The sequence below is a fragment of the Terrapene carolina genome, unplaced genomic scaffold (genome assembly GCF_002925995.2).
Source record: "Terrapene carolina triunguis isolate 2854851 unplaced genomic scaffold, T_m_triunguis-2.0 Scaffold58, whole genome shotgun sequence".
In the NCBI taxonomy this organism is placed as follows: Eukaryota; Metazoa; Chordata; order Testudines; family Emydidae; genus Terrapene; species Terrapene triunguis.
Window position 1 is genome coordinate 31,996,196 of NW_020664409.1, and position 14,738 is coordinate 32,010,933.

Sequence of the window (14,738 nt, forward strand, 5' to 3'; positions counted from 1 at the left end):
ATCATGTTTGTTCATGTCCTGCCTATGTTGTTCTTTGTGATCATTTCTTCATTCTGTTGAATAAATGAAGAAAAAGGAATGATGTCTAATTCAAAATGTCTGTTATTTTCTGGCAATTGCAGGGGGAGGATTGCTTCATGGTGTGTGTCCTGAACTGAGTGGTAAAGCTGGTGGACTAACAGACTACACTACCTCCTGGGAAGGCATGCATGAGTCCTCCCAGCCTATCTTTGACACAGATGCTTTGCTAAAATGCAATGCTAAATTTAACAGACACGTGCTACCCAGTAGCTCTGATAAGCTGGGGAGTACAGGAGTCAGTGAAGTAAGAGAAACGGTTAAGAATGTTCCTACACCTTCACCACAGAAGGGAGCTGCTAAGCAGGCAAGTAAGACTCAACCTGGGGACCCTTTGGCATTGGAGAAAATGAAAGAGAAGAAAGATATAGGTGAGAGCTAATAAACAGATTTCACCATTTCAGCACATTCATCTCAGACAATGTTCATCTCTTATCATCCAAGTCACAATGGACATTCTCACCAATGATGCATCTTTCATCAGATCCATTTACATGCTCAGCTTTTCATTAAGGGTCATTATGCATGGAATGGTATGGGGGAGCATTTCCCATACAGTGTGTCTGTTGACAGCAAAACATTTAAAATCATTTACTAATTTAATAGCTTGCTTTACTTTACTTTATATATTACAGTTATGTATCCAAAAATATCATGACTTCTAAATCACTTTGGTGGTATTTCTGGAGATAGCAACAAAGCTTGTAATGCATAGTCAGAGGGATTTTTAACACCTGCCAGCAATTCATTCTCTATAAGGAGTCTTGATATTCAGACTCTAGGTTATATACAAAGAAAACAAAATCTCGTGAGTTAATTGTTACATGATAGTGAGCAGAAACACCTCTGCTGTTATCAGATATATTGAGTTCCTTTCTGGATTTATGCTTAGACTTCTTCTTATACTTTAAGGCATAGTGCTAGTGAATATTATATATTGTATTTGTTAGTTGACAGTAACACTTTAATGGAGAAAACCCATCGAGTTTGTAAGTGCACATAGAGCAGTTATATGCAATCAACACTTTAGCATCCACCATACTTAAGGACACTGGGCTAGATCTTCAGCTGGTATAAACTGGTTACTTCAGTAGAGCTATGCTGACACCAGCTGATATAGTCTGTTAAACAGGACAATAAGAAAATGGGGAATTACTGTAATATGTACACAATTAGACTTTTCTTATACATCATCCAGCAATACATGCCCATCATGGTATCTGAGCACCTGTCTAAATGTATACCTACATACAGTTGAGTACACGTCAGCAACAGTTTCCTGCTTAAATGTAGTTAATTATTGATAGAGTTATCCTTGATTTCAAAGGCAATAGGGTTTTTTCTGCAGGTTTCCTTTACTAATTAAAATAAAGTTTTTGCTGACTGGATGATGAGTTATTCTGAAAGAACATTCAGCAAATGAGGTCGTTCAAAATTCTATCTGAGCTACATCCAAAGTGAGACAAGGCGTTCCTAAGTATTGCCAACAGCTGATCAGTGGTAAATACTCTGTGTACAAATATTCCACCGGTATGTATATAGGATATACTGTAAGAAAGTGGGTGCAGTTGCAGGACTGAAGTTTCTTGCTTTCTATGTTGGTTTAAAAAAAAATTGTGCTCCAGATATTTTTGAAGTAAGCTCCAGAAACAGGCCTCTTCCATTTCTGATCAGACAGCTGTGGCTATGACTGTGCGTTCCTTCAGCAAGGTAAGTTTACCCAAAGGGTGCAATGATATCATTATAACATTCAGAGACCAAAAATGAGGAAATAGGTGGTGTTGCATTACCTCTTTTCTCATCATGGTACTGTGGGGTAAAAAAGGAACTAAAGAAAAAATTGTGTGGGAAAAAGTTTGGTTTCAGCAAAAGAAAACAAATCATTGCATCTCCAAAATTTTGCAAGTCTGCTATGGTGTTAGTTTTAGTTTCTGATCTTTCACTGTACTGAAAATGAAACCTGTTCACTTATATGAGAGCTGCAGTTGCGACACATACTTTCACCGTGTATCAGCTTGTTTCTCAAATATCAAACACTGCTGTATAGCTAATGCTTCTGTAGCTTAGTTTTTTATTGGCTTATGGAGGCCTTCATCCTGCATTCCTTACATCAGCAAAATTTCCATTGACTACAAATGGAGTTTTTCCTGACTAAGAAGTACAAGATGAGAAAGCCAGACAAATGCTCATTTGATTAGTAGAATGATTACTGCCTATTCATATGATGTTCATGTTGACACAGCTGCCCCATCTCCACCTTATGACATCACTGTACTTGAAAGTGTTCGTGACTCAATGGTGCTAGGATGGAAACAGCCCAAAATCATTGGCGGAGCTGAAATTACTGGCTACTATGTGAACTATCGTGAAGTGATTGATGGAGTTCCTGGAAAATGGAACGAGGCCAACATTAAACCAGTTAGTGAGAGGGCCTACAGGGTAAGAGGTTAATTTTCATATTGCTGAGCATGCATCAGAAATATATATGTAACAAGACAGATTAGGAAAAACAGCTTCTAATTCATTGTTTCCAGTGGATTGGGATGTTTATGTCAGAGATACTCCATAGCAAACAAATGCTAGTCTAATATTTGCTTGCTTTGCTCATTCTTTAATGCCACAGATATAATAAGAGCTATGCTGTCCTTTTTTTGAAGTATTTTGGGTTCCTTGATAGAATGTTGCTATATAAGTGAAAAAGTATTATTACTCTATTAAATGTGACTGACCTGGTCCACACTAACTCCCCACTTCGAACTAAGGTACGCAAATTCAGCTACGTTAATAACGTAGCTGAATTCGAAGTACCTTAGTTCGAACTTACCGCGGGTCCAGAAGCGGCAGGCAGGCTCCCCCGTCGATGCCGCGTACTCCTCTCGCCGAGCTGGAGTACCGGCGTCGACGGCGAGCACTTCCGGGATCAATCCGGGATCAATTTATCGCGTCTAGACAGGACGCGATAAATCAATCCCAGAAGATCGATTGCTTACGGCTGGACCAGGAAGTAAGTGTAGACCTGCCCTCAGAAACCGGTCTACAATTTAATAGAGGGTATTCAGCTTTTAAAAAGGTGTGTCATGTCCTGGATGGTTAATATGTTGCTCACAATGATTTGTAATGCTATATCAGGTATGTATTAGAACGAAAAGTAAAACAACTTATTCTTCTAGTCCTTTGCTTCTTGTCAGTGTTTATTTCTAAAGCACGATAAGAGTCACCAGTTAACACTTCTCGGATGCGGAAGGTTTGTATATAAATGTTTAGTGCCATACCCTGCCCTCTGCTTTGTGGGTGGGAGTAGAGTAGGGTAAGCTTTTTCCTATGGCTATGTCTACACTACACAGCTTTTAGTGACATGGCTGTGTCACTACAGCCATGCCGCTAAAAGTCGCGCCATGTCGCCACTGTTTGTCGGCTCTCCTGCCGACAAAAAACTTCCACCCCCAACGAGCGGCATTTGCATTGTCGGCAGGTAGGGTGACCAGATGTCCCGATTTTATAGCGACAGTCCCAATTTTGAGGGGATTTTCTTATATAGGCACCTATTACCTCCCACCCCCTGTCCCGATTTTTTTACACTTGCTATCTGGTCACCCTATTGGCAGGAGAGCGCTCCTGACGACAACGCGCTGGTCACACTGGTGCTTGTCGAAGCAGAACTTTTGTCTTTCGGGAGAGGGGGGTTAACACCTGTGAAAGACGAAAGTTTTGTCATTCAATTACTAGTGTAGACATACCCTAAATGTGTAAGTACAAATTATCTGCATTCAGTAAGGCTGTCTCTACACTGCCACTTTCAGTGCTAATTCAGTACACATTCAGGGGTGTGAAAAAACACCCCGCTGAGCGACAAAAATTTTAGCACTGAAAAGCGCCAGTATAGACAGCGCTCCCGGTGATAAAGCTACCATCCCTTGTAGTTTTCTATTGCCGGAAGAGCTCTCCCATGGCGATAAAGCGTGACTACACTGCCCACGTCACGCCACGGCCGTGCTGTAACGTGGGCAGTGTAAACATACACTTCTACCTCAATTTAACGCTGTCCTCGGGAGCCAAAATATCTTACCACGTTATAGGTGAAACCGCGTTATATCGAACTTGCTTTGATCCGCCGGAGTGCGCAGCCCCGCCCCTCCATAGCACTCCTTTACCGCGTTATATCAGAATTCGTGTTATATCGGGTCGCGTTATATCGGGGTAGAGGTGTACCCTGAATGTACCATCAATCTACAAACTTATCTATTGAACGAGCTACAACCTATCTTTCAGTCTGGGACCCATCACCATAGTATCTAAGAACTCATGTCACCAATAGAAGCTACACATGCCCAGCATCTTTGAAAATGAGGCCATTAGCACTTAATAGAGTATGAGGGAGTTGAGCCACTCCTGTGCTGACTGGCTGTGGCCTAAAGAAGTCATGGTCTGGGGCTAGATCCTGATCCAGCTTGCAAGTCTGCTACCATCTGCAGCACATAATTGCCAGGGGTGCATACAGCTGCTTTTCAAATGAGTGCCGGCGTATACCTCACTGCAGGGACAGCTCCTACATCAGCAGGCTGAATTATGTAATTAACGCATGGCTGGTGACACTCTGCTCCCTACCTACCTAGCACAATGTCTAACAGTAAAGATAGTTTTTTGTTGTTGGTTTTTTTACAGTTTATGCACATTTAGAACATTCATAGGCTAGGTCTACACTACAGACCTATATTGGTATAACTATGTCACTGAGAGGTGTGAAAAATCCATACCCCTTGAGCGATGTAGTTATACCAACCTAACCCCCTGTGTAGACAGCGCTATGTCGATGGGAGAGCTTCTCCCCCGACATAGCTTCCCGCTCTGGGGGTGGATTAACTATGCTGATGGGAGAAGGTCTCCTGTCAAGTGTTCTAAAGAGCTAGAACAGTGCAACTGCACCACTGTAGTGCTGTACACGAAGACAAGCCCAGAGTCTCAAGCCTTCCTCAGTTTGCTGAGAAGTGGCTGCTTATAGACAGTATTGCCCAGGTGTCAGTGCACAAAGGTAGCTTTTGTAGTGCCTTTTCATTCTTAAATGATTGAAAAGAAATGAAAGTATACATAACTGATTTTTAATATTGCTTTCACCTGTTCATTGTACAGGCTTTATAAAGAGGGTTTGTCTCCTAGAGTTTACATATGTGACAGTCATCAGTACAATCTCCTTCTACAACTTTAAAGCAAGGTTAATGGGTATTGTTTTCTTAATCCTGCAGATTCACAATTTGAAGGAAAACATGGTGTACCAATTCCAAGTGGCTGCTGCTAACCTAGCTGGGGTCGGCACACCCTCCCCACCTACTCGATCCTTCAAATGTGAAGAATGGACCATTGCTGTTCCAGGTAAAAATCTAAACAAAACATCAAAGCTCAGCATCATTCAGTGGAGCATACCAAACCCCCACTCTACACAAAATGAGAGAGGAATGCTGCTGGCTAGAACAGGGTTCTGTTCTTATTCTCAGCAGGCTGCATCCTGAGGTCTGCTATGGGTTTGCTGCTACACCTGCTGTGTGCTCTCAGTTCCACTTCCAATAGAAGTCAATGGAAGTAAAGTATCAGAGGGGTAGCCGTGTTAGTCTGGATCTGTAAAAGCAGCAGAGAGTCCTGTGGCACCTTATAGACTAACAGACGTATTGGAGCATGAGCTTTCGTGGGTGAATACCCACTTACATGCATCCGACAAAGTGGGTATTCACCCACGAAAGCTCATGCTCCAATACGTTTGTTAGTCTATAAGGTGCCACAGGACTCTTTAATGGAAGTAAAATTGCTCTGCACATAAGGTTCTCCATTGCTTTGCAGAGCCATTTACACCTGTGCAAAGTGGGTGTTAAACATTGCTCTTCTCATTTGGTAGCATTTAATAACCACTTTGCAGCTAATTGTTTATTTATTTTCTATTTAGGTTCCTCTACTACATCTATGCTTGGTGTAAATGTCTACACAAGGTGCAAGGCAGTGAAGAAACAGGCCCTTTAGCCCTGTCCTAAGCATGTCAGTTCAGGGCCAGAACCAATACCCATTGAAGTTAATGAAAAGACTCCCATTGACGTCAATGGGCATTAGATCAGGCTCTCAACAAATGAATGAGTTTAATAATTAACTTCTCTCCCTGTCATTTGATGAGGCTGGTCATGGTTATGTTTGATTGAGATATTGTAGGTTAGAAAAAAAGGAAATTGGATCATTTTGGGAGCTAGTTCATTTTGAACATGGCCAGGACTGTATAAGATCACAGGTACAATGGAGTTGTATCTACTTACACCCACTCTGAATTTAGCCCACAGTCTTTTTGAGACGGTACATTTTTCATTTGTTTTATGCAATGGCCTGCTTGTGGCTTTATTTAATGCACAAGATTCCAACTTTTTTTTTTATCCTTTAGGACCACCCCATGATCTCTTATGCACTGAAGTTAGAAAAGACTCTTTGGTTTTACTGTGGAAACCACCAATTTATATTGGCCGTAATCCTGTAACTGGTTACTATGTTGATGTGAAGGAAACAGAAGCAACAGACGAACATTGGAGGAGTGTCAATGAGAAGCCAATTGCAAATAAATTCTTAAAGGTAATCAGTTTTGGAACCAAATTCAATTACACCAGTGCAACTTCTGTGAAGTCAGTTCTAGATATGCCATTCTATTTTGGTAGTGCTTCCTTATAGTTTTAGACTTACCAAGCTATGTTGTGCCCTCAATTACACTCATGTAATCCTAGCAGAGTCACATAGGGGTTTAACTTGGAAAAGAATTTAGCCCAATAAGTCTAAAAATAAAAGAACGCACTACCAAAGTGAAATGGCATTCCTAAAATAGGGTTATAATACAGATGTATCCTCTGTATTTCCTGACTCAAAAGTGAACACAAGTGGCAAATCACTGCGGTGTGTGCTGTGAAAATATGACAGGATGACTGGTTTTAACATAATATACCCTGTCATCTCATTTTTTTGAGTTTGTAATTTAGATGGCTAGGCTATTATGGTACATAATTTCATGGAGCAATTTCTAAATATAAGATTAACTGTATCTTGATTCTAAACATTCTTCCAAGAGTGTACAAATGTATACATACATTTGAAATTTGTATATTTCAAAGGTCATTTAAAAAAAACACCTCATTTTAAAATGTGATCTTCGCTTGTGTATTTTTAAAGAGACATTGGAATGTAGTGTAGCCTCAAACTGGATGTTAAAATCATCATAATCCAATAGAGAATGACATCCAGATTCTAAATATCTATGGTTTGAATTATTGACTCTGACTACAATTTTTTTTTAAAAGTCAGAATTGACCTGCAGTATTTTTGTTCTGCTGCTGCAGAGGCAGATGGACCGCACAAGAGTTAAAAACATCCTGTTCCCAGAAATGTGCTAACATCATTGATGACACCATCAAAAATGCTGGCTCGACTCAAGTAGCAAACAAAAATAAGTCACGTTAGCCTGGATGGGAGGGACATGAGGAAAGTGGAAGTTTCCAAGTGAAAAAAGAGGGGGGGGAAAAGAGGAAGATATATTATTGTCAAGCTGCCAAACTAGTATTATAGATATGGAAGAGTAAAATGAAGTGCTCAGTAGTGTACTGTGCTTCTCTATTTGCTTGTTCTAGGTCAGTGGCCTAAAGGAAGGTGTCAGCTATCTATTCCGGGTGCGAGCAACAAATCAGGCTGGTGTCGGGAAACCTTCTGATACCACTGACCCTGTCATAGCAGAAACACGACCAGGTTCGTTTACACTCTTGTTTTGCATCTGCATTTATACAGGTTCATATTTATCAGACATGCTCATAATCAGAGAATACACACAAAGGAACTGAACCCATATGTCCTTCGATGTATTACCAATGCACCAAGCCCTTTTCCTATAAAGGATACCAGTTGAGTGTGACTCTTTACCTCCTTTATAAAATAAGTTTTCTGAATACACTTGGCTGCCTATACTATACATACACACAAATACTGGAACACACAAATATGGTAAAATAATATTTGTATGCAATTGCAGATAAATACGGGGTCCAGTTGTTCCCCTAGATCAGTGCATGGCGTGTAACTTCCACACTTAGGTTTTACTCTTCCCCAGATAGAAGGGAGATCAGCTGCTGCTGCCACTGCAGCTCATATCCCTTCTGTCCCTTGACTCACAGAGAGTTCCTGGGGAGGGGACAGGCTGTGAATGGGCCAAGGAGAATGTTCTTTTTCTCCCTTGGCACCAACAGTAAATCCTTTCACAAGTTAACACAGACACCCTTCTTGCTGTGGAGACTACCTTTACATGGAGAGCCCAGGGCAGCTGCTGATTGGAGAAACACTTGCAGCATGGCTACAATGAATCCACAATGCTAGAAAGGTGTGGAGAGAAGCAGGGAACCCAAGAGTCAGTGTGGAGGCACAGAATCCCCCCACAGCTGGACCCAGAACTCCAGTGGATCCATGGGTTTCATATAGGTATCTGAGTATCTGTGGTTTTGGACTCCGGACCCCTGCTATTTCCACAGAGGACATAGCCCTTAATAAAACAGAAAAACATGGAGGAATCTCTATGAGCCTCATAGAGCTTTCCTCCCTCCAGATCCTTTCCATTGGTATTTCCATAGGAAGAGGCTGTTGAGCCCATAGATTTTTAACCTACTCATAAGAGATAGTACTGTTGTTAGAACTGACACACAATACATGAAACTAATAAAAACAAACACAAAAGTAAAACATCTAAGATGCTGAGGTTCATGCAGGTATATTTTTTGTGTGCTGTAAACACAAGCTGCAAGATGGGGGAGGGATAGCTCAGTGGTTTGAGCATTGGCCTGCTTAAACCCAGGGTTGTGAGTTTAATCCTTGAGGGGGCCATTTAGGGTTCTGGGGGAAAAATATAGTTGGGGATTAGTCCAGCTTTGAGCAGGGGGTTAGACTAAGTGACCTTCTGAGGTCCCTTCCAACCCTGATATTCCATGATGAAAAATGTACCTCCAAAATCTCCTTAAAATACATAATATAGTATAAGATAAACACATCTAAAGCTGCAGTCTAGTTCTAGGAGCTCCCTGAGCCATTGAGACTTTTGCCAGTAGCCAATGAGAGCAGGACAGGGCCCTTAGGATGTCTACACTTCAATAAAACATCCCGTGTCAGCTGACTCAGGCTTGTGGGGCTGGGGCTATAAAATGGCAGTGTAGATGTTTGGGCTCACACTTGGAGCCCTGATTTTGGGATCCCATGGGGGGGAGGATTCCAGAGCCCAGGCTCCACTAGTGCCTGATGTCTATTCTGCAATTTTAGAGCCCCACAGCCTGAGCCCTGTGATCCCAAGTCAGTTGACGTGGTCCTGCTGCAGATGTTTCATTGAAAGCCATAGAGTCCTATTGTTCTGACATTGGGTTATGCACAATGGAAACAGAAAACCTCATGAAATAAGAATTGGATGAACATTTTCCCCAAAGTTTCTGCTTCCCTTTGAGGATTAATGCTTAGCCTTCAGACTGATAACACAAGCTTGTCATGCAATAGCAACCCCCACACATATCAAATAAGGAACCTCACATATAATTTCAGTTCCAACAGAATGAGAATTTAAGCAGTCATTCAGAGCTGGGGATACTTTTTTACCACCTGCAAGGAGATCTAGGCCTTGGCTACACTCAGGAATTCACAGCGCTGCCGTGGCAGCGCTGTGAAGCGCGGGTGTAGTCGCGCCGCCAGCGCTGCGAGAGAGCTCTCGCAGCGCTGTATGTACTCCACCTCTCCGAGGGGAGTAGCTTGCAGCGCTGCGAGTGAGCGTGCAGCGCTGCAGGCTCTGATTACACTGGTGCTTTACAGCGCTGCACTCGCTGCGCTCGGGGGGGGGGGGTCGTTTTCACATCCCTGAGCGCAGCAAGTTGCAGCGCTGTACAGCGCCAGTGTAGCCTCGTAATTCCCATTGAGATCTATGATAGCTGCAATAAGGTGTGTGTCTAGAGTAATAGGGCCAAGTTCAGCAGAGAACGTCCACAGCCCTTAACACTGGGGGCAAGGCTGCAGAGCTGCACCCTGGCTGTTACCCATATGGGACCCTTGTCTCAGGATTTCATTATTGCTCAGGGGTACAGAGCTGGGGTCGTATTCCAAGTCCACAAAGCAGGAGAGTCAAGATTTGGCCCAACAAAGTTCTCCGGGAAGCTCAGGGCCAATTAATCTTGTAGTGACTTTGTTGTTGACACATACTTTTAGCTCAGATCTGTAAATATGGTCAATGCCAAACTACACTTCTTATGAAGGGTTAAGAAAAGACAAAATAAATCTCTCAGGGCTGGTCCACACTGGGGCGGCGGATCGATATAGGAAACGCAACTTCAGCTACGAGAATAGCGTAGCTGAAGTCGACGTTTCCTATATCGAACTAAAAGTACTTACTTCGGGTCCACGCGGCGCAGGCAGGCTCCCCCGTCGACAGCGCTTCCTCCTCTCGGCGAGCAGGAGTTCAGCAGTCGACGGGGGAGCGCTTCTGGGATCGATCTATCGCGTCCAGATGAGACGCGATAAATCGATCCCAGAAGATCGATCTCTACCCGCCGAATTAGGCGGGTAGTGTGGACCAGCCCTCAGAAAGGCAAAAATCTGGTTAAAAATGCTTTCTCACTCAAACCATGCAAATCTCAGGTACAATCATGACATTTTAAAAAACTGGTCTCAAATCTTCTGGAAAGGTAGTTTCCCAACTAATGTTGGCATTATTAAGATCTTGGATAGATGGAAAATATTATTTTAGTCAGATGGGTCTCTCTGGAGAATTCCTGCATTTTGCAAATAGAATTGCAGTGTTACTTTTGGTGAATAAGTCAGAAATATCAGCAGGAGAGCAAGATCTCTAACCCAAGAGGAATAGAAACTTAAATAAATATACTGAAAGAATTATTTCTGTCAGTAGGACTGGAGGCAATCTCCTATTTCCAGCATGTTTGGGTAATATGGTCAAATATTTTGTATTTTTTGTTTCTAATTTGCCAACTATGTACACTTTTTCCTTATAATGTTTTAAAAGGTAAAATAAAATAAAACAATTGGCCCAAACAAACAGCAAACCCTCAAACAAACCTATATCTTTAGCTATAACTTAGTCTTGATTTCATCAAAGTGATTTCATTGTGTATGTTTTCCACAGAAAATCCCAGGGCTCTGAGGAGTATGCTTTAACCCTTTTTCAAATCCCGTTGTGCCAGCCCCTAGCTCTGATACTGCTCACTGCAAAGTAGAATTAGGTCCCGATTCTGCAAAATCATCTGTGTGGGCGGACCATTGCACCTGCATGAAGCACTATTAACTATAGTAGGACTCTACCCAGACATAAGGGTCTACCCACAGGTATCAGATTGCAGGATCAGGGCCTTAAACCTCACCTATGTCTTCAGCTGAGGATTCTCCTTATGTAGAGCCAACACAGGGGCATATTGGAAGAGTGGCTTTTAGATGAGCTCCTGTCTAGAGTGCTGCTGTGCTCTGGCAATCCTCAGCTGCTAGAACAGGGATCGGCAAACTTTGGCACGCGGCCCATCAGGGAAATCCGCTAGCAGGCCGGGACAGTTTGTTTACCTGCAACGTCTGCAGGTTCGGCCGATCACAGCTTCCACTGGCCGCGGTTCGCCATTCAAGGCCAATGGGGGCTGCGGGAAGCAACGGTCAGCACATCCCTCGGCCCGTGCCACTTCCCGCAGCCCTCATTGCCCTGGAGTGGCGAACTGCGGCCAGTGCGAGCTGTGATCAGCCAAACCTGTGGACGCTGCAGGTAAACAAACTGTCCCGCCCCGCCAGCGGATTTTCCTGATGGGCTGCATGCCAAAGGTTGCCGATCCCTGATCTAGAAACATGCTTTAGTTTCTTAGTGACCTGTTTAAGTATTTATGGTAGAGATAAAGCAAAATGAGAAAAAATGAACTTATAAAAATGCACGCTGAGTTGTATAAACAACACCACTGCCAGATATAAATGCTGAGTGGTAGTAGTAATATATAGTGAATGCAAGCTAATGAAGTGTCAAGCATATTGCCTTTTGAATCGCTCTTATAGCAGAGTTTTTGCATATTACCTACACTGTCATCAAAAGATTGATACGCTAACAATCTGCAGTGGAAACAAACACTAATGACATGTCAAATGGTAAATTTCCATATAATGGATTACACTGGTAAATTTACAAACATGTTACTGCCCAGTAAGAGATATGTAGACCTCAGACTTTATTTATCATTCATGGGTACTTTACATGTATTTCTGAACTGCATATTGCGTTTCGGAAAGGGCTGATAAATGATAATACTGGTATAGCAACAAATATTGATCTCTCCTTTTATTAAACATTTATGGCAAGCTATAAGCAATAAGACAGTCAGTTACATGTTCACAAACTACTTCATTACCAAGGAATGTGCTTCTGCTCACAGTATTGGAGAAGCCATGTATGGTATTAGGATTATGGGAACAGGACTCAAGAAATGTGCTGGAAATAAAGCACTTATTACTAATTTCTGGATATTCTGATGGCTTTTTGTGAATGAGGTCCTTTTCTTAAGATATACGATTTTAGAGGAAAAGTATGTCATTGACATTTTAGGCAGTTCAAGACACTCTCAAACTGAATATTATAACATCAGAGGCCTTTTTAAAGTATAAGGTCCAGTTCAGTTCAGAGCTGTGCAAAAAACAATGGATATTCTCCAAATCCTCTTGAATGAACAGTGCTTCCAGTGATGATACCAAACAAGTTGTTAGATAAAAATTACCTCCACGTTTGACACGGGTGAAGAGCCACCTCTGCACCCATACAGAAAATGCAGTTCTCTTGGCTGCACAGGTATGCATGAAAGGCAGATCCTAGGTATATTCTGGCCCTGGACTTGTTATTCTCCATTCAGTGCCCTACCAGTGCACACTGGATGGTCCTACCCTTACCAAGGCCTGCAGGCACTGGAGTAGCAAGCAGTATTCAAAACCAGCTCTTGGTTTGAACCAAGGTGTTGCACTTAGCTGCCAATCACAAATACACTCCCTATTGGTGTGCACAGGATGCGCTCCATAGGCCATTTCAGGGCAATATGTCAGACTTGATTAATCCAACATCTGTATGTGTGAATGAGCTGCTGTGTGTAACACTATTAGTTGCACAAGTGAGTGCTACTGTGATGATTCATTTGTGAAATTAATATGAACTCTTAATTTCCTATTCACCCCTCCACCTTTCCCAAGTATACTCTTGTGTACGTGGCATGAACTTGTATTTTACTAGAAAATTAGAAGTTTTCCCTATGTAAAGAATACAATGAATAGCCCTTACTGTGGAAGGTATTGCTTTTACAATATTTTCAACATTTAATGCATTTTAATGGACTTGCATTTGTTCTTGTTCAGTTTTTCCAGTGCATTTAATTTTATTTTTAAGCCTGAGATAAGGCTTCTTTCAGTCCAGGGCCCAATGCTGCAACCTTCATGTATGCATAGTCCTTAATCATGTGCAAGTAATCTCATTGACCTATGTACCCTTTTTAATTTGCTCATTACTTCAGTGGAATTACGCACCTAGATAAAGACTCTTCTCATGAGTAAAGGATCAAGGACACTAGCCTGTTGCAGCAGCTTATGTATGTGCAGAAGGAAGGAAAGGGCTCTGCTTAATTTACCCTGTGAATGATGTGCATGCAAATAATTTATGCTGCTTCCTATTAAAAAGTAGACATGCTTTGTTTTGATCTTCCAGGAACTAAAGAAATGGAAGTAGATGTGGATGATAATGGAGTCATTTCCCTGAACTTTGAATGTGACCAGATGTCTCCAGACTCTAAGTTTGTCTGGTCCAAGAATTATGAACCAATTGAGGATGAATCTCGATTAGCCTTTGACGCCAAAGGCGGAAAGTAAGGAACCTAGCTTATAGCAACTCTGTTATATTTAGAAATCTTAGGAATCACAGAAATCCATCCCTTTGGAGGTGGACCTCACCAAGATTATTCATGCCCTTGTCACTGGAAGGTTAGATTATTACAGTGCTGTCTACATGGGAGACCACCTTCAGACTATGCAGAAATTGCACACACACAGCGATGCATCCCACTTGTTTAAGCAGTGCTTCAGATAAAGAGCACACTACACTTCTGCTCTCTGACCTGCACTGGCTACCAGATTTGCAGGTGCAATTTAGTATTTTTTAACATATTTAACCTAAATTGTTTTGGTCCTGACTGCTTCAAAAACTTTCCCATATTATACTGCACTAGTTGCAGTCCTTTGAGGTGCTGGAGCAAACAACACTCTGGTTTGATCAGGAGGGAGCTGGTGGTGGGGCATTCTCTGTGAATATTGGAACATTTTTGTTCACCAGATCCCAGATTTGGTGATTTTCAGCATGGTCTGGATCACCTGTTTACCCAGGCTTTTTCTAGGGAGGAAGGAGATGCAAATATACAGGTGCAAAAGTAACATATATGGAAGAAGAAATGGATGTATGAGCCCTGCCAATCGTAGCACCCCAGAAATCATGTGACATTCCCCTCCCTGTTTCTAGCCATCCCTAACACATCCCTGACATCTCACATGAGAACGAAGTCCAGAGAAATGTTTCCTAGAACCAGCCTGTATTTACCATACTCCCAGCAATATGAACCCACGTG

General features: G+C 42.2%; 1 protein-coding gene across 1 annotated transcript in view; it reads left to right on the forward strand.

Annotated features, from left to right (window-relative positions):
- The window catches only part of MYOM1 (myomesin 1), a 97,641-nt gene that overhangs the window by 55,202 nt on the left and 27,701 nt on the right, over positions 1-14,738 (forward strand). The window contains exons 17-22 of the mRNA XM_026659400.2: positions 123-449; positions 2,321-2,517; positions 5,319-5,445; positions 6,491-6,675; positions 7,719-7,833; positions 13,829-13,985. Of these exons, the coding sequence (XP_026515185.1) occupies positions 123-449; positions 2,321-2,517; positions 5,319-5,445; positions 6,491-6,675; positions 7,719-7,833; positions 13,829-13,985 (1,108 nt within the window). The remainder of the gene's footprint in view (positions 1-122; positions 450-2,320; positions 2,518-5,318; positions 5,446-6,490; positions 6,676-7,718; positions 7,834-13,828; positions 13,986-14,738) is intronic.